Source organism: Lepisosteus oculatus, chromosome 1 (assembly GCF_040954835.1).
Source record: "Lepisosteus oculatus isolate fLepOcu1 chromosome 1, fLepOcu1.hap2, whole genome shotgun sequence".
Classification (NCBI taxonomy): domain Eukaryota; kingdom Metazoa; phylum Chordata; class Actinopteri; order Semionotiformes; family Lepisosteidae; genus Lepisosteus; species Lepisosteus oculatus.
Window position 1 is genome coordinate 43,382,443 of NC_090696.1, and position 26,956 is coordinate 43,409,398.

Genomic DNA, 26,956 nt, shown 5'->3' on the forward strand with positions numbered 1-26,956 from the left:
GTGACAAATTCACCTCCGAGGTTTCTCCTTTCTATACCCTTGCTAAAATCATGTGTCAGTTGGTTATCACCATAAATCTCTAGTCAGTCTTAATAATATTATATAAATCAGAACTGAGTTGATGCTACAGACAAAAGCCATGACAGTTCTGTTGTCTATGGGCTCTTTTAAATAACTACACCTCATCTACGGTACCTACTGTTACTTGTTTAATCAATGGGAGACAAATGTTATAAGCTCTATGAGTCCCAGGAAATGTGACATTTGTCTTTCACACTGAAAAAAGCAATAGGATTTTAAAACTGATCCATCACAGTCTAAAATAATTTATACATTGAGATATGAAAAACAAATTCTCCTCAACAATTTGAAAGTCACTTCAATGGCTGTTCTATTACAGAAACAGATGCAGCAGTTTGTTAAAAGTTTACATTTGGCAGGTAATGTCACACACCATCAAAATTAGAGAAAGCATTAAAGCTTCGATGTTGAAAAGAAGTAATAAACTTCTCTACAAACGCTGCTTCTTTCTCTGGTTAGAAGTGACATTTTCATCAAATGTCAACAAAGATTGGACTCCAAGTAACGTATGTGCCAGTGAAAAAAATCAAAGCTAAATAATTGAAAATTCAATATGTAGCAAAAGAAGGAAGAATGTACAGTCTATTTACTTTGAAGGATGTTTGACATTAGAAATTGATTTTTTTGCAGTCTTATTCTCAATTCAAGAACAGATTAAATAACATGCATCTGGAGAAGCCTATCTCATCATAAAGATTTTTACATAAAAATAGTACATTTCAGTATGTGCAACATTAAAGGTTGTATCCCTAATAAGTTTTGAGCCAATTCATTTAATCACTAGTGTATGCTCCTCAAGTACATTTTCTTGTAATCAATGCTTTGTTCTGTAACATGTCTTGCATTACTCTGCACAACAGTATTATGTTTCACATTTGAATACTTATAAATGTAAGCTATTTCAGATGAAGGTGTCATCTAAATGATTGGTATCATAGTATACACATTATTCAGTGTTAACTGATTATTTCCATAAATAATTTCATTTCTGATCACACTGAGTCAAAAAGAGAAATAGATAGGAACCAAGTAATTCTTGACAACATAAAAAAAGTGGTGGCAGCCATACTTGATTACTGGCTTCTTACATGCTACAAACCTGGCTTCTGTTTCTTTTGTAAGAGTAAAGTAGCATACATAATGGTACTATATATAATGGTAATACATAATAGTATTTCTAGATTTATAGAATTTGATTGGGGGAGTAACTTACAGCACAATGGTTTTAAACTCAACAGAAAGTACACTGTAAACTTCAGGTTAACTAAATACATAACATGTCCTCATGCTCATCTTTGAGGAACAATCTTAGAATAAGAAACTAACAATCTTAGAATAAACAGCAGCAGGAACCCTGCAGGTACAGGCACAAAAACAAAATTAATGAGTAGTTTTTCCACTCTTCATCTGAAGGGTAGACTAGAATACCATCCCAAACAAATTCAAGCCTGAAACCTTTTCCAGAGAGGAATTTTGATGATTGCTTTGACTTCTGTACCTGATTTGTTTTCTTGGGTTTGCAATGTTAAGTTAGTGAAATGTGATTTCTGTGTTTTTTACATGGTAACGGTGCTGTATAAAATAAAGTTAATATAATGTATTACAGGAAAATTGTCCTGTTCCAACGGTAACATACATTATCTTGTATCTACCATTTTAGAGCACTTATTTCAACATACTGAAAGAGAAAAATAATAAAAGTTTTTGTGACAGACCCTAACCTAAGGAAGTCAGCTTGAGGGGGCCAAAAACATTGTCAATTGCATGTCTCAATTGAGTACATTTTTAGCATGGAGATGTGGACTAATTTCAGTAGCTATGTTTGTTGCAAATGGTATTTACCTACCCTACTAGTTTAGTACAAAGTTGCCTTCAAACTAAAGGATCACCCCCCTCCCAGTTAGTATGCAACTTTCAATGTATTGCAACTGATCCACAAGGACATAAGAAGTATGTTACAGGAGCTGAGCCCCACAAGTCTGCTGTCAAAATCCCTGTCCATAAATTCACCCACTGAGGCCCTTTACAGTATATACCCAAAATCATACAAATATGAGAATGTGCCCTCTAAACCCTTCACCAATTATCTAATCAATTAACCATCACCCAGAGTACCTTTCTACAATAACAGAGACCTTTAATGGCCTCTAGTGGCAGGCAGACTTATAACCTCTCCCCATAAAGACTGGCCTGCCACAGTCTGGCTTAAACGATCCACATATATATTTAAATACTCCTCACCTAAAAGTCAGATGTGTGATCTCAACACATTAATGTACAAACATTGACTACATTGTAATTACAACATAGGTTACGAATGCAAAACAAAAAAAAAATGGCAAACATTTTAAAAACTAAATTCTCCCCAAAAATCAAACAAGCTGGAGTGGTGGTACTAAAAATAACCTTTTCATTATTTTGCTTTTCTTGAAAATCAATCATGCTTTGCCTTATAAAAATTTACAGGGATACTGCACAATTGTGATATTAGGTTGGTTCATGAAGTTATCTGATATGAATTTATTATTTATTCATTGGAATTCAATTGTATGAAAAAGGTCAAATGCTACAGATATTTTTTTTGCAATTGAGTTGTCTATTCTGTTCTATATAAGGTCATTAGGGTCTACATAAGGTAGGCGATGAATAATAATAATAGTTGTCTCTGACAATAAGACCAATAAATGCGACAACCTCCAACCTAAATAACGATCTATTAAAATTCAGCTCAATAGCTTTTTTTCCTGAAAGTGATCATAGCCTAAATTTTGTAAATTTTGTAAATTTGTAAATTTTCATTTAGAATTATTCTGGAAATCTTGAAGACATGCTATAGAATTCAACATACTGTATTAGTATAACAAGATAACTGTGCTAATGCACAGGAAGCTTACAGCGTGGTTTAAGTTGGTTACTTACATTAGGGAATAATGTGTTAACATCCAGTTTTATCAATGACTACAAGCCAGGAGTGATCTGCAGAATCCATTCTACAGCAGATGTGATTTGCAAAATCACTTGGAAACTAAACTTTCTGTCGGCATGTCTCTGGGCATAGAAAAAGACCTGCCATAAAAAAGGGAACATATGACTGGTTTTGCTATATACTGTAATTCCTAGGTAGCATTTTTTTCAGATCTCTTTGTTGACACTTACACTTGGTAAATACTTAAAACCTTTGCCCCTAGCTGAACATTTGTCTTGATTATGTCAAAACATTTAGACAGTACTTAGTGAGGCTGAGGCACTAATTCTGAAATTCAGCAGTCTCCCCATCTGCTTTGGAACCATGAGAGAAAGGACAAAAACAAACCAGCAAAAAAAAAAGCAGCAATTCCACCTCAAGCTATGTGTAAGTAAATATTCTGTTTTTTTATTAAACATTTTTTATATTATTATGTTTTCGTACTGCCATGAGTGCTAGTAACAGCAAAGGATACTTAATGTGTAATGTTGCACACAGGGAATATTGAGCCTGGAGCAGAAGTTTCCATAAGCTACTCAATTTGAAGAAATGAAAGGGTACCAGCCTAATCTGCCTGCCTCCCACAGCAAGTTTAAATCATGTGGACCAGCTTTTACCTCCAGAAATCTCTTCCTATGCCACATTGTGTTCACATTGTCTGGTTTTCTGAAGAACTCATTAAAATAAGCAATCCAAACCTATTCCCTAGTTAATTTCTGTTTTTTCTCTAACATATGTTCCTTCGGAAAGTGTTTTAATAAAACATTGTCTTTCCAGCTAAAATAATTATAATAAATGATCAGCATATTTTTCTGGGATAAACAGATGCAGTGATTTGTGGATTTGACCCCACATGAACAACATAAAAACCATGGTAGTGATTTTGAATAGTGTGCATCTTTCTTAAAACACTATATATCAAATTAGTATATACAGTATATCACAAAATAATTTCATTTAAAGGTTCTACAAATATATAAAAAAACTATAGAATTTTAATGTCAGCTGCTAATAATATATATTATCTATAGGCATTTTATAGATATTCAGAATTTTGAATATCTATTCTAGTGTCTAGTGGTAAATATCAATTTAAAGGATCCACATTTTTTTGTGAAGACTTTCTGATTGTTTTTTAGGAATGAGAACATGAATTAACCATAGCAAGGAAATTCTCTAACAGAATTGCAGGCAAATGCTTCCCCTCAAAAATATGAATCTGATTTCAACTTGCTGGGACACTAAACTTTCTATCTTAGGAAAATGAAAGCCTGATGCCACTCACCTTTCCAAAACTCCCCTTTCCAATGGCTCTGAGGATTTGAAAGTGGTCAAAGTTAACTGCAAATGACAAAAAAGAACAATGTTTTTTTGATGATTTTCATATTCGGTATATTTTAAACACAATGAAATTCTGTGCACACACAGTTAAACATATTAGCAACCAAAGGATCTTGAATCTCCAAATGGAGTTTGTAACCAAGGTTTGGGAGGGGTGACAACAACAACGTTCAATCAGACTCTGCTGCCAGTAATTAGCAATGACTCCTGATTATCATTTCCTCTCCTAAAAAACGCGAAATACTATACGTGATCCCCTTCACTCTCTCAAGTCTTCTACTTCCCACTTCCACCTCATCTCCACCTCTGCAGCTGAGCCGCTTCTTTGTCACTAATCACTCAACACGATGGCTCGTTTTATGACCAGAAGGTCAGCCCTCCACCAAATTTTCACGAAACATTCCATAATCCTTTTAGGGCCCTTTAATTTTTGTGTGTTGTTATTCTTAGTAAAGTGGATCAAACGAGCATCTTCACATTTGTCATTCATCCCATCCATTTCATTACTGTGCCTGATAACTCATCATTTGATTATTTGTTCTGAACTTCTTTTACTCAGCATATGCTGACTACAACAAATTATAGACCTCTTAAGGATAATAGTGTATGTTTTTGTGGTAATTCAAATAAAAAAAATAGTTCTGGCTCATTTTAATTTTCACTTTTGTTGTCAACATATCTGTCAAGCTTTGGAATTTCTAGCACTTTTGGGTTTGTTCTACATAGTCTGTATGCAATCCAATTCCAAATAATTACTATCACATCTTAGATTTAGCTATCACTAATAATTCATTTGGCTCCCATCTGACTATTGTCTTTCTGACCACATGATTATTCTTTGTGATCTAGGACAAAACTAAAGATTAAAAACTATTCTGTTTGGTTATCAAGGGTGCAGATGATATTAGATGACCTTGATTAGACTTTTGAAAGATGATGAAAACAATTACAGGCTGGAGTTTTTTTTTATGGATGTCAGGATAATTCACTGTTTTTAAACACAAAACAAAGGAAATTATCATTGATTTTAGAAAGACATTTTCTGTAACTGTTAATTGAGCTTTTATTGAAACACAAAATTAATATAAATACCTTAGCAATATTGTCGATTCTAAATTGACTGTTGGACCGCCAGTATGAAGGCAGGGTATTTGAAGGCGCAAAAAAGGTTTGACTTTTTAAGGACGTTAAGGGGCTTTAATGTGGTGCTGGATTAAACATTTGCCAACATGAATAAGCCTGAAAGCATCAAACAATAATGCTGGAGCACCTCAATATAGACAGGGCCCAGACATGTGTGAATGAACAGAAATCACAGGAAGTATGTAAATAATGCCCATGTTGTCGTGGAGAGGGAGGAAGGTACTTTTTTTCATCCCTTAAGGATGTCAAGTACAGCCACTTGTCTTTTAAAAATCATAGACACAGACGTCACAGTTCAGCACTGTGGAAATTAGTTTACAGAAGTTAACTATTATTTACTGGTTAATTTTATTTTGTAAAGATGAAGCCAGCATACACCTAGCAAGTCTTATCTAAGCATTTCTGGCACATAACAACATTACAAAGGTGGACTGTTAAACCTTCAGCCCAGGTGTAATCTGTAAATTTTATGTAAGATGATAGAGTTTCCGGTTACCAACTGTGTCAGGCTTTTGAACAGTTTCAGAAACATTCTATGCTTACAGTAGGAAGCCATTTTCCTCAGATGAGTCATGCACAGTTTTAGAACACAATACAAATTTTAAACCGTAGTTAAACCTGAACAACAATAACTGACAACACACTCTAGAAACTGAATCATGTTACATCTTGTATTGACCCTCATCTACAAGACTGTTTGCTTTTGGAAATTGAGTTTTAGGTGGGAAATTACACTGTCTCATGAAATACATTGAATATGTATACATATTGTACAACACCATTAATTATGAAATTCATCATTGACTTTACATTGTACTGTAAATACACACTGTATATAATGTGTGTGAATTTTTGGATTTGATTGCATTAAATGCTATATTTATACATGAAATTATTTCATTGGCAAATAAATTTAGTGTTTGTACAAGTTAGCAAAACAAATAAATGTTTGTGAAAATATAAAGAAAATATTATTACTTAGCTCTTAACTTTTTTAATTAAAAAAAAAATGACATTTACTAATGTTTTCACTATCTTATATTATTGATACTACCAAAACAAGTCTTCTAAAACACATAAGTGAGATCACAAGAGAGGGATAGTTCATCACATACTGTAAATGATGATTTAAGCTATATGATCAAAGCAAAAGAAAGGTCAAATGAATACTTGTTAGAAATTAAACAGTGGTTGAATCAATTTGAACACTTGACAAGACAAGTATATTGCAGTACAATATGATTCATTTTTATTTAAAATCTAGCTTTCATGTGCACTTTATAATTCAGCCTCACTGACTGTCATCAGTTAGTGGAGCAGACTTTATGCATGCTACAATAAAAGCGAATCTATGGTATTACTATGTAATAAACTGCACTCACGTTTTATTAATTTTAATAAAACATCGTGCTCCCTTTGTGGGTTCTTCCTCTGTACCACAAAGGGAGAGAACATTCATCATCCTTCTTCTCCACTATCTATTTAGACAACAAGCTCTGAAAATTCTGCACAGAGAAGGAAGGCAGGTCTTTATGCTGCTTAGGCTTCAGTGGATTGTTATAATTTATTCACAGAAGGGAAATTTCTTTCATCAAGTCTTTAAGGACAGTGGTTTAAACATTCAGTGTGAAACAAAAAATGTTTAAATGAGCATGACATGATGATAGGTCTTTCACTGCCCTCATTAAAATTGGAAAACAATTATTCCACTGCTGAATTTTTTTTGCAATTATTTAAGGAGAAAATAACACAGCAATTATTTAGAAGCAGTTCAAAAAGAGCCACTTTGGGACATCAGTCTGTTTTCAATGCCTTCCCCATTGTAACTGCATTTAAAGCAAATAATACAGAAAAAAGCCTGTATTTATAAAGCTTCAACAGGTCAACTAAAATGAAATTAATATGAAGGAATCTGTCTAGACATTAATTCAGTACTTGTAAAGACTATTTGCTCTGTAGGGAAACCCAGAGAAAAAGTACACTCAAGTTCTCCATCCATCCATTTTCTACCTACTTCTCCAATTCAGGTTCAGGGGGGAGTAGAAGCCCATCATGGCAAGTAACAGGAGCAGGGCAGAGTATACCCTAAATGGGTGCCAGTCCAACTCAGGGAAGATGTACACACTCCCTTCCAGAGCCAATTAAATTATGAGCATGTCTGTGGACTATGTGAGGACACCCACCCAAACATACAAACTCTACACAGATAGCAATCCAGGTCAGGGGTTGAACCCAAGGCCCCAAGCACTACAAGGCAGCAATTTTAACCACTGCACCACTGTGCTGCCCTGCTCAGGTTATGAAAACCTCAAAATATATCTTATATTGAGAAACTATTTTTGTGAATGCCATATCAGTTGTCGAGGAACCAATTTTCTCGAACATGTGCTCATCAAGAATTAGAATTTCAAGATATAAGTGTCTGCCATGTCATGGTACATTGTAGGTGTGTGTTTTAGTCATACTGTAACATGAGCAATATACTCTACTTCTGTATGAGGAGAACAAACACATCATTAGCACACCATTAGAGAATGCAATTATCACCAGTAAGAGTTCTCTGTTATGAAGTAGTTGTGAGAGTGTGTATAGTACGCTAGTGTGGATTGTGCTCTGTTCACAGCTGTTGTTTAAAGTTCTAGTCAGACATATCAGGCACTCCCACCATCAATATAAAAGTCAAGTAAAGGATTAAAATACAGTGAGTGACACTTCTCTGAATGGAGGCTCCCTGTTATGCTTATGATACTAAATCATGTGGAAAAAATGAAAATATGATCAGAGTGTAAGATGACCATTTCAAAGGTTTCTAAATATTTAAAAGCTTATATAGGGAAGCCCTAAGCTTGAATGTGATGATCATTGAACCTGCCATGTACTGTACATTTTATTATGTGAATACTGTCATAGTCCCAGCTCTTGGGATTCCCTGATATGGAGTCTAAATGAAGAATTAGATGCAATTAGATCAGTACTCTCATCATTAAAGTTGAGGGATAGTTTAGTGCCTGGAGCAAGAAAATGAAAAGCCAAGTGATATTCTTGCACAAAACTTAAATTTACATTAATACATGTTTTTTTAAACTGTTTATTGTTAATGAACTTAAATGAATTAACTGGAAAGTGGGCAACTTCCTTGTTATTTCATATTGCACTGAGATTGATAGGTCACTGTACAACTACTTCTAATCTTCTTCATTCCTAGTGGGTCATGACGCCACTATGCGTTTCTTCCTTATACTGTATTTTTTGTCCTTTGCAACACATTGTGCCTCATTCCAAGAGAGACTCATCTTAACCAGCTTATCTTGTACTGTCCTACTTTCACAGTCGCAAATCCCTCCTCTTAATGGTGCTCTAGCCCTTCCTTGTTTGTCTCATTCCTCGCACCTGTTCCTTGTTCGAGCCCCTTTTCAAATCCCCCTTAAAAGCCAGATGCTGATGCTAATCAGGGCTCTGCATTGGTTCCCGTATTATGTGAGCACGGGGCCTGGATGCGTCTTGCTCCGTCATGGGTTCCGGTTCCGGTTCCCCCTGCCGGTCCCGACCCGGTTCTGGTTTTTAATCTCCTATCTTGGATGGATCACCTGGCCATGGACTTTTGCCCTGTTTTTGGACTTCTCTTTGGACTCGTCCCCAGATTGTTTGCCTCGCTACACCTTCCCCGACCACCAACGCTCCTTGGACACGCCCCCTGCTTTTATTCCCCTATCCTGCATGCTTTTCTCCCTAGTGTCTCCTCACTCAACTCCGGATTGCGTCCGCATAGGGTCTGGAAAGAATGCTTTCGTGACACCTACGCTACATGGTTTAAGACTTTCCTGGAGTTTTTTTGCCACGAGGTGTCCATCTTAGGGCAAATTTTGGCATCTGGTTAGGTTTCATTTCTCAGGAATATACAGTAAAAGAAGAACAGAACAAAGAGCAATATAATAACTACGCTATAATGTTCTTCTCATTACACAATAATTTAATAGATACCGTATGTACCAAGTTTTTAAATCAGTGTTTCCTTTGTGTGGTTTAGGAGTGTTGGTTTGTGCAATTAAGCATATTATCATAAAAAAATAACGTACCTGTATTTATCTATTTGTCACATACATTTTCCTTTTCAGGAAGCCTGTTTAAGCACTATTTGTTAAGCAACTGCAAAACTAAAGTGAAGTGGTTTGTTTCCAAGAGCAACAGCACATTTTCACATAAAAACTTCAAACAATTTTTGTATCCTTTGTCAAGATATTTAAGTGATAATTTAGTAAATATCATAAATCCATAACATTGTATTTATCAGACAGGAGAAGATAATTATTTTTTTTAAAACAGAATGAATACTTTGTTTTTTTCTAGTGGTAAGGTAGGAAAGATCCAGCACACACAGTAAAATTAATGTTATTGAAATAAAAAGATCATAGAAGTAATATAGAAAGCTACATATTTATTGCCATATCCTGAATTGGCAGTTAAGAGGGATAGGAAGTGTATACACCCATTATAAACCCATTCAGGACTGTTGATTTAAGGTTTATAATAGTACTCTTATATGGCCAAAACTGTCCATTACAGTTGCATCAATATACAGTATATGTCCTCAAATGATAAATGCTGGTATCACTAATATACCACAAGGATAAATATGAAAATATGTTTTTCCGTTTTTACATTTTTTCCCATTATTTATGTTTTCCTTGAGAAGAAATGGGTGTATTTGTTGTTAGTGTGCATGCTTTATACAGTTCGTGAGACTTTGCAAATATTCACTTAATAATATTTGCTGAATGTATTGTATATGCACACATATATATTTATATGTATATTTATAAAGCCATAATGTGGTGCAGCACTACCTAGAGTATGTTCAAACTGATGTTTTTCAAATGTTTTTCTTTAGAAGTGGAAAAAACAGAAGAAGAGCACCAAATAATATCAAAACGTTTTCTTAGATCTATTTTTCTGTCTTATGTGTCTGGAAACCCAACGTTTCTTGAAACCTAAAGTTTTTATGAGTTGATTGGGAAAAACAGAAATCAACTTTTAGTTTAACTAGAAGTTATGAAACTGAAATCTGGAATAAAACCAGCAGACACTGGATGTTTGAGGACCACGACTGGAAAGCATTGATATGACATATCATCTAAGTATGTCTGTTTATAGCACAATATTTGGGTTAATATTTAGCATTATTTGTTAACAGAAATCCTTCAGAATATGTAAGATTAAAAGAACATAAGAAAGGTCACAAACAAAATGGAGACCCATGGCCTATCTAACTAGTTTGGTTTTTCTACAGCTAATTGATCCAAAGATCTAATCCAGTGATTTCTTGAAAGAAGTTGAATATCGTGGCTGGGTAGTGTCAGGAACAGTTCTTTCCGGGCCCTATGCGGACTACACGATCCGAAGAAACAATAGGGAAAAATATCATGCTGGAATCAGTCAGGAGACAGGGGGGCGCATCCATGCGGTGCTGGTGTCCGGGGGGAGTGAATCCAGGGCGAACAATCCAAGGGTAAATCCAGAGGGGGAATCCAAGACAGGAGGTTTAGTCCAAGACCAGGGAATCCATCCAAAGTTAGAACCGGGTCGGGACCGGCGGGGCAGGGAATCAGGAACAGGAAACTAAAACCATAACAGAGCCAGACGCAGCAGGACCCCGGGCTCTCACGATGCGGAAATCAATGATAAGCCTTGGGCAAACGCCTGCATCTGGCTTTAAGGTGGAACTAAAGAGGGGCTGGAATAAGGAACAGGTGTGGGGAATGGGGCAGAACGAGGAAGGGCTGGAGCGCCCTTAAGAGGAGGAGTAACGATCGTGACAGGTAGCATGTTCTACTGTATACTCCCAGAACCCTTTGTGTAAAGAATTGCAAAGAATTGCCTACTGTTTTTAATATTAAATGTACTTCCTCATCATTTCTACTAGTGTCCCCTGGTTTATACAGTATGTACAAGAACCTTGCTTTGTTTGCCTGCTCATACTGTATACTGTATGGATCAAGTCAAATATTTCTAAAATCAATGTATGTTTCTTTCTAGAAAATATTAACAAAATGTTTTTGGAAATGGAATGCACAATTCTATTCACTTTGAACATTTTCTTTGACATTCAAATCCAAGTGGTTGTCAACCATGATACACTTTAATTTGGTTGATTTCCAGTTCCTGCTAACCCTGTTAAATTGCAATTATATTACTGAATTGTCATATGTCCACTTCCATAATATCTTATTATCTCTCTTTGATGTTGACACAAAAACAATTGAAAAGTTTGTTTTCAGAGTTACAGGTTGGATATTCATTAGTTATAGATCTGCTCTGAAAATAAGTCTGCAAGGGGATGACTCTTAATTAATTAAATATCTTTGTACAACATTGGACATAGAGTGCATACTGTATATAACTCATTAACGTTAACTGAAAGTCAAGAGCATCATGACATTGATGCAGTGATCAAAACAATAATAAAGTTCAGGTTTCAGAAACTTTAGAACATTTTTCCTATAACTAACAATAAGAGAATTTATTCAACTAATTTGTGCTCACAGCAAGCTATTTCACGAGTGAGTAATTTGCACAGAAGTCTTTCTAACATATTCACAAAATATTAGCATTTTGCTTACTGCCACACTTACTGTTCACTATTGGCACAGTAAAGAACAGCAATAGCATGTATATTTGATGGCTATTTCAGCACATATCTAAATTTTAGACTACCTTTCAAACATATAAAAAAGTTTAAAAGTGTAAGGTTCATTTTAAGAACCTTTGACAATGGTTTATCTTGGTCCATAAAACTTTGTTCCAGAACTCAACTTTGCACATGTGGGCATATTGAGAAGCTCGGTGAAGGTAAAGTCAAGTTGAGGGCATGCAGGTCTGCCTGTAGAAAAGACCCACTCGTCTTTCTTGATGATGTAAATAATGATGGCAGCAGCACAATTAATTCTGAAGTTCCTGCTTATGTAGAAGAAAATGCTTTCATGCCTATTGGGCAACTGGGCTGCATCTGGCACTGTGCAGCATGTTGATGACCCAAAACATAAGACCTAAGTAATCAATGTGTTCATCATGAGAAAAAGTTCATCAATACAATCTTAAGAATAAAATCCAAATAAGAAAAAAATAGAAGAGGATGACAAAATCTCCAAAAACTTGCAGTGGCTACAGAAAAGCATAATGGGTGATGAGCTTACTGCAGACTTCCTGCAGTTATTGCTTCTAGTGATTGCAACCAAATACTGCCTTTAAGATGTTTTTAACCTGAATGTATTACTTCTGGTCACTAGAAATCACTAGACTAAACACAAAAGCATGTTTTGTTTTAATATGATCAAATATTTGCATAAAATTACCCAAAAAATAAAATGCATATTTTTGATTGCTTATATCATTCGTATTAAGTACATGATCAGAAATATCAATTGCTTAGTGGAGAAGCAAACATAACGGTTTTGACATTGTTATCCCAATATCTTTGGAGAGCACTGAATAATCAAAGATAGAAATGAAAAGCATCATACTGTTGCACTTAAATAACCACCAATGGCTGTAGAATGCAAATTAAGACTGAAAATAAATGATAGGCAGAGAGCATACTTATCTATTGTAAATTGTAGAACATAATTAACAAAAGAGATATCTTATCAGTAGCTCATAAGTCTAATCTCCAATAAATAACTAAATTGATAATAGCAATTAACTTGACAAAATCTAACATTTCTGTAAACATTTCTTCTAACTTATCTGTAAACCTGAAAATATTAAGTTAAATGAAACATTAAATCTTAAAGTCATCATTACTATGAAATAGTTACAGAATGGTTTAATAATAAAACAATTTAGGTTCTGCTTGTAACAAATATTGATGTAGATTCCTTCCTCCACATGATGGATATATTTTATCAATCCCACAAAATCTTATATGGGTGGAAATTGGTGGAGAGAGCAGGGGTGTTAAGTCTCCAAGCTGATTTTTCAACAGTTTGCCTGCTGCTTAACATAAGGAACAAAGCTTTGTATGATCTAGATAAAGAATTGAAATGTCAGCACAAATTCATAGATCTTTCACATACAGTATGTTATGTTTTCTAGTTCAATGATAAAATTGAATATTGTAAATATACATTCTTGCAGTTAATACCTCTTATTTTTCCACATTAGCTTTATCATGTGTGCTTAATTCTCAATTTTCCTCTTGCGTATTATAACCAGGGATAAGATGGAATCCACAAATAAAAGTGAAATTCAAATTAAACAAAACGTTTGGATGGACATTACCTTTTATTTCTCTTAAGAAAAGAGATGCACAACTGAATTGTTAACAAAACAGGAAACACAACTTTAGAAAAATTGGGCTGATGGATGTTCTTAATACTTGCAGTAATAATATTAGTGAACTATCAAGAAAGGCACAATTGTGCACTAGTAAAGTATGTAATGTTTCCTTGTTATGTCAAGAAAGTTTAAAATTTACTTACGTCAAAGTGTTATCATTAAATAGACTCATAGCCTTTCCCATAGGTCATTCCCATAGAACTAATAAATGCTGTACATACAGTACAAGTCCCAAAAGCTAGTTCTGATGCAGTACAGCACAAAAATGGGAGATCAAATAATGCTTTATGATGTGCAAAGTATACTCTCCCCATACAGACACTTCTGTAACTGAATCGGCTTGTAAAACTGGATTGTATTTCCTTGATTCCTTTCTAAAACTCCCTTGGGGACTAAAGAAAAAATAAGAGATGGGACAAGCAGAAATGTGGTTTTATATATTGAAAAGTGACCTGAAACCACAGAACTGGCAGGTCACCAGAATGTATTCCAAAATGACTGTGATTGAATGGTTTTAGATAATGTGTGCTCCTGAACAGTCTACAGTTAAAGTCGTGATCTGACTGTGACTTAAATATTAACAGATATCTTATTTAGAAGAAAATGCAGCTCTGACATTAAGCTACAGTATATTACCTGCCCTGAGAATCTAATTGTAGGTGTTTTAGACAAAGATCCTAATAAACTCTCAGCTGACCGGCAATATGAACTGTACTTGACAGGTCTTCCAAACAGATTACATGACAAGATGAGTTTTGCCAAAGTCTCCAGTTTGATTTAAAAGGTAAAATTAACTAATGTATATCAATGGCCCTTGATATATTTTTCCTGCAAGCATATTCCTTTTTTAAAAGGTGTCTGAAGACTTTTTGAATCATGATGGGTACATAATTGGTTTTGTAACATAATTTACCTCTTATAATCTTGCCTCCTTTGGGCCTGCCATATCAAGGCTTAATGACAAAGGTAACTCATCCAGGACATTGCTAATTGATTCCCTACCAAGTGCATGTAATCTCCTAGCAACAACCTGACTATTTTCAGGCTAAACATTGCCATCTGTTAGTGTACCTGCGTTTAAGTAGAATTCAGATAACAAGGAAAAAACAGCTAAGATTATATTTGCTATTTAACAGAAAGCTCATTTTATATACTGTTTAATATTTTCCTAGGTACCCCAAATTTTCAATAATTAAATTCAGATTCAGAACATTGTCAAGATTAAAGATTAAAGAGTTCTGATAAGAGTTAAAGGGCAAATGAGTACTGTAGCATATAATTTTAAACATTAATGCTAACCACTCCTCTTCCTTTTCAGTATTAATATCCTCTGTTATCGTTCGCTATTTCAAGTTTTAAAGCTCAATTAGTAATGAATAAGAAGTAAAAATTTAAGAAGAAAGAGAGAATGCATTGAAGTGATTCAAGGCCTGGACTCTGCTGTTCAAACAGTTTTTGTCACTATCAACCCTTGTGTTCATTGTGAGTGCAGACCTCATTTATTTTAATGGTGCTATTATAGACTAATCTCCCAGAACGATTCTGTAAGCCAATGTAAAAAAAAAACAACATAGATTCAGTTCTGGCTCAGGTCATGAGTGATCTGAGCTTAATAGCCTTAGTATAACACCCTAGGTATATAGTTCTATATCAGAAACTATAATACAGTTGAGAAGACATTAGATGCATTTGATGGGATCTCTTGAATGACAAGAAAGGGGTCAGTAAATTCAGTTTAGGTTTGATAGGAAAACAAAAGAACAGTATGTCATAGAAAATGTCTGTCCAATCATACATTATGTTACACAAGAAATTACCAAAGTAAGTTATTCTTTTGCTATCTGATCCTTAGGTGTAACAAGCCCAACAAATCAGTTTGCCCAAATGTATTCAGCCTTTTTCGTGTTTTTCGGATTCAGTACATGGGATTTCACATGGCTGGCAAAATATAGTGGTAGTGTAAACACCCAAAGGTTATATGCAATATTACCAATGAATTTAACATGGTGGATAGATGGAATTGTTACGGTCCTTGGTTGGAGTGTTGTTGTTTTTTTTTCTAATTGCTTTTGCTTCTTTTCCCAGGTGTTGCCAATTAATTAAGTAGATGAGGTGGGAGCATTTAAAGGGGGAAGACAAGACTGCCCTGGATTTGCAATGATAGTACAATTGATTTGTTTTCCCAGGGGAATCCGATCTCTCAGGTGTTCTTTTTATGTCGAGGCTTTTGGTCCAACCCCAGACATATTTTTAAGGGCATAACAGGGATAAATAAGAATATGAGAAAGACAGAAAAGATGAGAAGACATTTTATCTGTTTGGTATTGTGATAGATAAAATTTCATCCAAGTACTTCTTTAAGTTACTTAGTTAATGGACTTGAAGCACATAGCTGTGAAGCCTGGTGTATTCCAGTTACTTACAACTCTTTGTGTAAATAACTGTTTTTGTACTCTCTGTGCCAGCTAAATTCATTTTACAATTCTATGTGTTTTCACATATCCTTGTTTCACTCTTCAGATCAGTATAGCAAACTGAATTGAACTTATCGATACCCCTTAGAATTCTACATGATCAGATCAATATCTCCTCTCAATCCCCTTTTTTCTAGCATGAAGAGATTTAGTCCCTTTAGCATGTTTGTAAATGATAATCCCCCGACACCAGAAGGCGTTCTTGATGCTCTTCTTCTAACTCTTTCTAAGACTGTAAAATCCTTTTTGTTGTAAAGTGGCTGAAACGGAACACAATATTTTAAATCAGTTCAAATTTAAGCATAAGGTCTTGGGAGTCAAATTCCATACTTCTAGCTATATCACTATCACAGTCCAATTGCTTTTTTATTACTTGTTCCATATTGTCATGGAGACAGAAAAATGTACACAAACATTATTAATAGATTCCTTTCAAGCCTAACTATTTGTATTCTCCAAATCATCACTGAGTAAAAGCCACACAAGTTATGGTGACATTATTTGTTAAATTAGTTGTTCTGGACATCATGGTGGCGTGGTGTTTAACATTGCTGCCTCACGGTGCTGGGGCTCCGGATTCAATACCTTGGGTGCTATCTGCATGGAGTTTGTACGTTTATCCTGTGTTCATATGGATTTCCTCTGGGTGCTCTGATTTCCTCCCACAGTCAAATAATATACTGTACTGGTAGGTTAATTGGCTTCTGGGAAAATTTGCCCTGATATAAGTGTGTGTGTGTGATAGACTATTATCCTGTCCAGGGTGTATCCTGCCTTGCTATTTTGGATGAATAGCACTGATAACCATAGCATCATGAAAAGCAAAATGTCTTCATTTGTTTTCAATACCTGCTAAAGTATTTTCTAGAGATATTAATGTTTGGTTATCAATGTTTGGTGGGATTTCCTTTTTACTGTTGGATGCTTTCGGTAAAAAAATGTATTGCTGAGGTTTTGCCTTTTTTACACACTGAATGAAATGCCAACATTAATTTTAGCTTCTGTTATTCATGCATCAGGACAAACACAGAAACAGAATACAGTGAAACCTATGAATTGAAGCTGATGCACCCACTGATTGCCAGGACAGACTCTGGTTCCTCCAGCAGCGCTGTATTTGATTCAGTACTTATAAAATGGATGTAATTTGTTCATTTTTAGCATATGATAATAATAAAACTGTAACATAGTGCACTATTGCTGGTCCTGTATCCTTTTAGCTACATTGTAACATGTGAGTGCATACCTAACTGTCCAGTCACACTCTTAATTTAAATGAACAAGTGGGAAAAAAAGCACTAGTATTGATGTTAAAAGAAAAAAAAAAGATTTTTTTCTTTTATAAACATTCACTTCCTTCTTCTTGGGGGAACTATTTTGAAGCCACCTTGTTACTGGGCAGCTGTTCACGTGGCCGGGTATTGTCTCTACATGACTTGTCACTCTGGTCTCTGATGCTAGAAACAGGATATTAGGGACTGAGGTGATATCAGCATCTGTGTGAGATGGGAAACTCACCTATGACTCACTGAAGAGGCTTCAGATGTTAGATTTTAAAGCACCATCTCCATATTTTAATTTTTTCGGGACATTAATGTTAATTATTGCAGATATGCTTTGGTCTATAATGAAACACATTGGTTTTGGTATAGTTTTAATTTTTTTTTTCAATTTTGGACCTGGGCTGCTATTTGGGTGGTATTTGTATGTTCTCCCCATGTTTTTATGGTTTTCCTCCTGGCCTCTGGTTCCTTCTACAGTCCAAAAACATACTGGTAAATTATCTGGTGTCTGGGAAAATTGGCCCTGGCGTGAGTGCATTTCTGTGTCTGTGTGAGTCCTGCAATGGACTGGCATCCTGTGACTTTACATTTACTTGGGGGTATTTTAAGTTCATAACTTGCTATTTTAGAATTTATACAATAATTTTTGTGGAAATATGATATGATGTTTTCCTCAAATTTAAATTCCTTTTTGAAAAGAATAAGTGTAGCTTTTCTCATAACTCTTTAGCCACTTGAATATAAGCACAACATCTCATGTGGTTTTATTAGTACCAGGTTCCAACTGATTAACTGACTTGGTATGTCATTTTATCCTGCCTGTCTTCAGGGCTTTTATTTGAGTCCTTGTGCTATCTCTTCAACTTTCTTTTTAATACAAATTTTTTTTTTTGTGTTTTCTGACATTCCCACCACTGCTGCTATCTGGCAGACTTTTCTCTCTCCCATTGAGAAACAATGATGACACTGCGCAAATCTTTTTCCTAGATAACGTACAGCTCCAAGTCATATATTAAAACTGTTTAACCAAGTACATTTTCTAGTTTCCAATGAGGATGAAAAACTCTTCCTTGTATTATGTACAGTATATTATTGGCTATTATAACTAACTGCAAGTATCTCTGTAAGAATCTTACAATATGTAAAAGGCACTGTTTTTTCTTACTGGTTGAATTAAAGTGAAAAAATGAAGTATTAGAAATCATCACTTGTATCCTATACACTGAGTCTAATCCAGCTCTAAGGCAAGACTACAATCTCCTACCAATACGTTATTTTATCCTTTGTCCTGTGACTACATCATCAGGAATTGCTTTGACATGTTAGGCTCTAGGCCTCAGTTAAATACAAAGTCTTTTATTTGCTTGCCTCTTAAAATAGTGCAGCAGTTGTGTTACAAAATACCTATCATAGTCAGAGTCATACAATGTATTGTTATATCATTCATCTTCTTACCTTAGTTATCTAAGTTCCATTGTTTTAAATTTTAATCAAATAACAGTGCATTACTAATTACTAATTACTTCTATGAAATAACTGTACAGAGTCATCTTCTTGGCAACACACTACAGTGCACCTCATTCAAGTCTCCTGGGCTGGCTTAAAAATTCCACATGTGAGAATATCCCAAATGTATGGTATTTATGAAAATAATGCTGAATTATTTATCCAAACAGATGTCAGTATGCCTAACTGAAAGTGAGCTCATTTTTCTTCATTAGCACAACTAATAATTGACCCAGATAGATGTAAAAATGCACAAATGATAGAAAAATCTCCATCTTTATTGAAACCAGCATACTCTTATACTTGCAGCATAGAAATTATACTACAAACTCAACATGGCAACACATGTTTTACCTTGAGTGACATTAGACCAGTTTCTTTAAAAAAGAAACCACATTCTTAGCTAAAACACACACTAGGTTTCAGGACACAATAATCTATACTTCTATACTAAGCTATTCATCTAACCTCATACCTATGCTATAAAGTTAAGTCATAATTTTATAAGGATAGGTTGAGAACAGCTCTATGAGATAAACAGAAGTACTGTATTAAGGTGCTATATATGTAAGTGAATGCTTAAAGAAAAACTAAAACATTGTGCCGCAACACACAGTATTATCTTAAGAACTAATACACTTGAAATATCAGTCTTTTTCATTTTAAAGCTCAAAGTACTCATCTGACTGGCAAAAATGCATACACTCTTTTATATGTCGGAGGTTGTTAAAGAACGATACTGAACAGCAAAATAAATATACATGTATGTATACAGTAGCCTCCCTTACAGTTATTTACTGTATCATACTTTCACACCACTTATGCTCAACAGTAACCATTTTCTTTTAAGCTTCCTTAGCAGAGCCTACAATAAAATCATTGCAGGGATTAAGGCATTTTTGAAGGTAGTTTGTAATTCTCCGCAGATGCTGAGTAGCAGCAGTTACTGTATTTGGCACTACACTTCCTGCAGATTTCTATTCAGGTATTGGAGGAAACATTTTATTTGCAACTGTGGAAACTTCTCATATTTTGACATCTTTTTTTTAAATTACATTGCCCATCAACTAAAGCCTCTCGATCAGTGTCTTCTAATACTGTAGATTCTGTGAAGTTGAGGGAGAATTTAATCATTTTTTATACTCTTCTGAAGTTATAGCCTCCCACTCTCTATGCTGAATTGAGGGAAAAACATCATATGAACAGAAATGATATTTTTTATTCTTGATTATTTCCTATCAATGCAGCTGTTGGGACAGTATTGAAAGAGCATCACATTTCTTGTCCTATATCTATGGAAATGGCCATTTTTAATTAATCTGTAATGAAATTGAGAAAGGCAAGGTATTTTACTGCAGTTTTCTATATCTATATTCAACTTTCTTCATGTAAAGGTTCTTTATTTTAGTATTCACTAATGGCATACACTAGAAGATATTGAGTGAAATTGTAAGAGAAAAAACAACATTTTACATGTTAATAAAAACATAAGAAAGGCTACAAAAGAGGAGTGGACATTGAGCTCATCTAGATTGTTTGGTTGCTGTTAAGTGGTCAGTGGTTCTGGTCCAGCAGATATGTCAGCTTTGACCACATGGTGAGGGAGCTTCTTCCAGACTCCCACGATCGCTGGGTAAAAACATGCTTCCTGTTCATAACTTTAAATGCACTTTCCCATAGTTTCCACTTGTGTCATCCTTTTCAACTTGCCTTTGTCAGTGCTTTTGAGGATTTTGAATACTGAAATCAGATTACCTCATAGCCATCTTTTAAAGAGGTTCGGTCATTATAACTTGTCAGTATACGACAGAATGTATAGCATTGCTCTTCAATGTTCTGTTTTGATTCAAAAGCAACCATGTGTGTTTTTTTAATGTGATAAACAAAATTGTACACTACATGTTTTAACTGAAGTCTTATTAGCAGAAGATATATTTTTAACATCCAACCCCACGGTTTAAATCCTACACTTTTAACTATACATCCTGACATTATTTTCTTTTTTTATTGCTTCCCCTCATGGCCTACAAGATGAAAATGGGACAATGACGAGTCAATATGAACATGTAAGGTAGCGAGAGATGGCTTCCTCATCTTGGCACAAAACATAGGCCAAATGATGTGGCCTTGAGCCGAAATGATCACCTGTTGATAGTAAGATCTACACAGTGAGGCAGAGGTTGAGTCCTGAGTGCTCTCTGTGTCTTGCCATTAGCAGACAGGCAGTCTCAGAGTGTTTGATGAGCGTCGATTGAAGAGAGGCATCCCAGGCCAAACATGATGTGCTGGGAAAAGTTACGGGTTGTTAGTAAAGATCTGGCACTTGGCAAAGAGTGAAAGCAAAGAACTCAGAAGGAAATATGAGAATTGTTTGGCATAAGGTTAATAGAGCTGAATATTCCAGTGCCTCGTGGTGTTGTAGTAATTTTAGTGTAGAGGGTGAATTGGGTGACATGGAGGGTGGTTATTGAGGACAGAGAGTGAAGAGTTGATGGGAGGATTTAATGAGCTTGTGTGTGAGTTCGGCCAAGTGAAGAGCAGTTTAGAATGAAGAAGGCTGTGCAATCTTCCTCAAAACAGGAACAGCGTGGAAGAGCTAGGAAGTACTGGCAGTATCAAAATTGTGGTGATGTGTGTGCCCATGTTGTCACTGAATTATTGATAGATAAATTCTTTGGGCTCAGTGTTTCCCATCGTATACCTACAAATGTATGTTTATTCTACCTTTATTGTACAATTAATGATGAGAGAGCAGTATACAACATGTCAGTGAAGGTACACAGTAAATATCAGCTGTTACTAAAGGATTTGGAAAAGAGAAAACCCTATATTTATTAACCTTACTAACGAGCTGTTTCTTTTGATGTGAAATTACCTTCAATATGTATTGACTAGAAACTACCAGTACTATAATTGACAAATATAATTTTGGTGTTGTTTTCCAGCCATTGAAATTAGTCTGCAACATTGTCTAATGTGCTCTATGAAACATATCACTCATATCACTCAACATATCAAGAAGTAAAGTGCAAACAATACAAATTGATAATCCATTGTAGATTATTAATTACTATGTTGCTTAATATTGAAGGGGAGAGTCAAGATGTTCCTTAACTATTGTAGAGAGCTATTGTGCCACTTCATTGGGATAGATAACTATGTTCCTTAATAGCGTCTGGTAGGGCATAATGCATTCCTTAATGATGGAAGGAATGTGTTACTGTGCAGTTTTACTGAGGAAGGGTTATTGGTATATCCATTTCTAAAAAAAGATTGGTTGTGTGTTATCTCATTTCCACTGCATAAATGAAGGTTTGGAAACATTTTTTTTTTGTCATGCCAGTGCAGCAGATTTGAATTTGACTGGAATAATAACATAGCTCATCTTTGAATGAATCATCTTTGCCCTTATGGTGTCCGTCCTGTGCTCCAAATGCTATCCAGTAAAATTCAAGTCCATGGCTTTTTTAGACTATGTCAGTAAAAATGCTGAAATACATTTAATTGTACCAGAATCTTTAACGGTAACAGATAATTTGAAGAAATTGAAATAATGCAATTTTTAAAAACGTGACCTTTGCACTCAGCTGTCTGAAGTCTTACTGTTTTACCATAAAAAGAACAGAAAGACCAGTAATGAGGTGACACGGATATGTTGCCAGAGATAATGCAGTTTGACAATCTGTCCACTTAAAAATCCAGGAGCATTCATAGCTACTGGAATCTCCCTCAGATGTCATAATTTTTTAACTCTTAGCTCATCATTTTCTGACCCAGGGATGGTTGGTGACAAGAGATAAAGACAGTACAGTCTCAAGGCAGGTTATTTTAGGGTTGGGGTAGTGCACCCAGAGGTCCTAAGAGCATAAGAGAAGGAAAAACTGTATTATTTATGAGTTTCAATGTGTTTTATACAGAATGCAAGAAAATATATTTTTCAAGATGACGGAGATATGTACAAACAGAATGAATATTATTGATGAAATAATGTTAGTCATTACTGTCCAAATCAAGATTGTTGTTCATCTAATAACAGAATGCAGACCATTCATAAATTGAACATGCTGCGTACACAATTCTGCTCTGAAAAACTCCTTTGAATACGGATGTTTTTTATTACTTCAGGCTATAAAAGCTTTTCAATAAGGTTTTAATATGTGCAAACATCTGTTGCTAGTTTCAAAGGGGAGAACATCCTTTTTGTAGTTTTGAAATGTTGTCCATAATCTATAGGTTTGGACAGGGGTTAATTGTTATCACTAACCTCACACCCTTCAAGCAACCGAATGTTAATTCATGTTATACCTACTGTATGTGGGAGTAAAATGAGTTTTGAAAAATGTATTGGAGATTGTCACATTTGTATAAAACTACAGTATGCGAAAGACGTAGTTAACATGCATTTAACATATCTAATAGTGTAAGCTGTAATGCAAGTACTTTAAAATAAATATTATGCAGCTATGTGTTTTAATGTGATATGAAACATGGAATTCCAAACTATTAACTGTTGTATATAGTGTAGCTAAACTTACACAACAAGCGTCCTGTATTCTGAGTTTGAAGCCACTGTCCTGTAAGAGGCGTCACCATATGAATGGGATGTGAAACTGTGGTTTTGACTGCTTAGTAGTTAAAGAACCTATAACGCTATTCCAAAGAGTAAGGTGATTAATCCATGTGTCCTAATTTAGCATCTAGTATGCTAAATTACCCCTAAAATCAATTTGTGAAGTAATGTGTCACTTCTTAACCCAGTTGTGCTGTGTAGAATGGATGCTGGTGCAATATAGAGGCTGTACACCTCTCAGATGGGTGCTGCACTTTAGTAATAGCTTAAATGGCTTCTATTTTAACTGTGAAGCACTTTGGGATCCTTTGGGGTGAAAAGCACTATACCAATGCAATTTATTAATTGATTAATTAGTCAGCTCAGATTTACAGCTGCCTGCAAAAGAGAGATAAGGACCGCACCTGGTGTCTTGTGTCAGAGAGCCATCTGCTTCCTATTCACATAGCAAGACCATGGTGCCCACAATAGTGTTAGCATCTTTTGGAAGAATGATGCGACAACTCTGCCAGCTCAGCCAGATTTCTGAGATTTTTGTTGTATAACAGGCTGAGGATAGACGGGCAAACTCAAACACACCCAATCATCAGCCAATTGCAACATGCAGCTTGGGGACATCCAGTCATACTAATAATACGCAGTGCACTTTTAACAATGTACTTCAGAAATATCATGTTATGATACTGATATCAAATATCAATATCGGAAATCATTTTACATTTATGGTCAGTGTTAATGCCCATAGTTAAAATGACGAGCATCCTATTAATGATCCCTAAAAGCAGGTTACCTAAATATTATATAACTGTCAGAGTGCTGATAATAAGTGCACATATATTTATCCATCCATCTACTTTCTAAGTGCTTCTTCCAATTCAGGAATTTAGGGTCCCAAGGGAGCAGGAGCATATTCCAACAAGCAAGGGTTAAGAAGGCAGGGAACACTGTGAATGGGATATCAGTCCATCGTTGAGCAGACAAGCATTCACCCCAGGGCTAATTAAGCTGCCAGTATGTCTTTCAACAGTGGGAGGAAACCCTTGCAAACACATGGAAGATCTAGGAACTCCACACAGATAGATGAACTAGGGACTTAGTGGTGCAAGGGAGCAATACTAACCACTGTGCCACCATGCTGCCAACATTGTTTTATGCTTGTCCAAACTGAAAAAAATCAGGCATGACACAACAGGATTCCTTGACATATAAAGAGATTAGCATTTCCCTATATTGACAAATGAACCACATTGAGTGCATTGTATTATCTTTTGAATGGACTTTAAGAATTGTGATGTATATAACATCACATTTGGTAAAGCCCATATACACATATACATTTATAAAAAGGTCATTATATACATTAAATGACATGTTTATAATACTAGAATGTTGGATATTTATCCAGTATTACAAAATTCAACAAACTACAACGATGCATTTTGTCTTCAGTTCCAAAGCTATTTAATAAGGTCTACTATCGTAAGTATTTGCTTTGAAAGAAATAATCAGTATTTTCCTGTGGTTCAACTCTGGTGATGTCTTAATAGATCTGTTGTTTTCATGACATCTGCAATCCAGGAGTTTTGTAAGCTGAGGCACTGATGTACTGCATTAGAATAGTTTATAGTGTAATTTACAACATTTAATACAATCCTCTCAGTGATGTTTTGTTGACTTACAGTAGTACAATTAGAAACAATGCAGTAATTGTAGAAACAATACAAGCTGTTAAGCAATTGGATATTATAAAATGACATAACCCTTTCTAAGGAAAGCTAATGTTTAGTAACTGCATGTCTGTCATCACCGTTGTTATGCTTTTATTTAGTCTAATATTATTTGTAATTACACTTAGGTTCGTTAATTGTAAAGGTCAACTGCATATCTCAAACGAAGAATAGGTATGGCAGTACTGACCACCGGTTGATAATAGACTCCTCCACAGTGAAACAGTTTTAGAGTGAAAGCCTCTATATTAAATCCTTTATTTCACAATACCTGATAGTTGACAGAATCTAATTTAACATGATTTATTTTTCTGTTAGGGGAGATAAAATACTACTCTGGGAAATCAGAGATTATCGGTTCTTATTGTTGAAGGTATACTGAAAGCTCCCGCAAAATGTTTATATTCCACGTGAAAATACTGGACATACAAATAACAAGTTGAAATTGTAGTACACGGTAAACGTATGACAAAAGTGATCTTACTGAAGAATAATTAATAAAATATCGTAATTACCACTACCATATAAAAACACCGGCTTTAATATACAACGAGAAACATCGAATTCAAAGCAAGTTACGTGTCTCTAGGTTAGTGAAGGGGTTTCGTGAACGTAAGGCATTAATGTTAAGATCTGCGAAAGGGCACGCGTAAAGGATTGGTTGTGCGGTTTCGCTTAAGACATAACCCATTTTGTTAATTCCATGTTCATTTCCAATAATGTAAATTAATAACGACCAGCAGATCCAGTAGTAGTATCACTACGTAAATTCACTACACACAGTCTTCAGTCCTAACCTGTTGTAAAACAAAAAGGTAACAATTCTCTGTTATATCGCTATTTAACCGTACTAAGCAGAACAGGTAGTATTGTTACAAAAAAAAGTCCGGTAGAGAGATTTAAATGCAAAATAAATTAGTTTTTGGTAGAAACTTAAAACATCACAACTTGAAAGCGCATGCACGATACACTTCATCGAAACAGTACATTGGACAGCTCCTTACCATCTTCGTTTTCGTCAAACACTGGAGTTTTGTGGGAGTGATTAGCGCCCATATTCCGGAGCTTCTTCCACAACCCCAAGAAAATCTTCTGTTATTTCAGCCACGAGCATCCCACGGGAAATATATATATTTATTCTTTTAAGCAAAAGTTCCACATTCGATTGTTTTTTTTTTTCCTTTCGTTGATTGTTACAAAGAATGACAAAGCCACGCGTTTTCATCCATGGTCTCGAACCACAGTCTGTTATAAGCCTAAACCAGATGCGATTCTAAATCTTCTCCACTAAGCATCTGAAAGGAAAACGAGTGAAAGCAAACCTTAATGTTTGAATTTCTCCTTCGAAACAAAAACAATAAATATACCTTTTAAGTCCATGTAGTCAGCGACTAATTTGATATATTTTTCATGAGAAATTGTCTGCAAGGGAAAGGTAATGTAGATACCCTGCAGGATCTAATTCATTGAAACGACTGAAACACTTCTTTCTCAAACACTGATACGCTGATAAAGGAAATTATGGAAACCCAACT

General features: G+C 35.2%; 1 protein-coding gene across 1 annotated transcript in view; it reads right to left on the reverse strand.

Moving 5' to 3' along the window:
• LOC102692193 (serine/threonine-protein kinase 32B) overlaps positions 1–26,956 on the reverse strand; it is a 135,299-nt gene extending 108,343 nt beyond the window's left edge. The window contains exons 1-2 of the mRNA XM_069190296.1: positions 26,426–26,956; positions 4,332–4,387 (exon numbers count right to left, since the gene is read on the reverse strand). Of these exons, the coding sequence (XP_069046397.1) occupies positions 4,332–4,387; positions 26,426–26,477 (108 nt within the window). The 5' untranslated portion in view covers positions 26,478–26,956. The remainder of the gene's footprint in view (positions 1–4,331; positions 4,388–26,425) is intronic.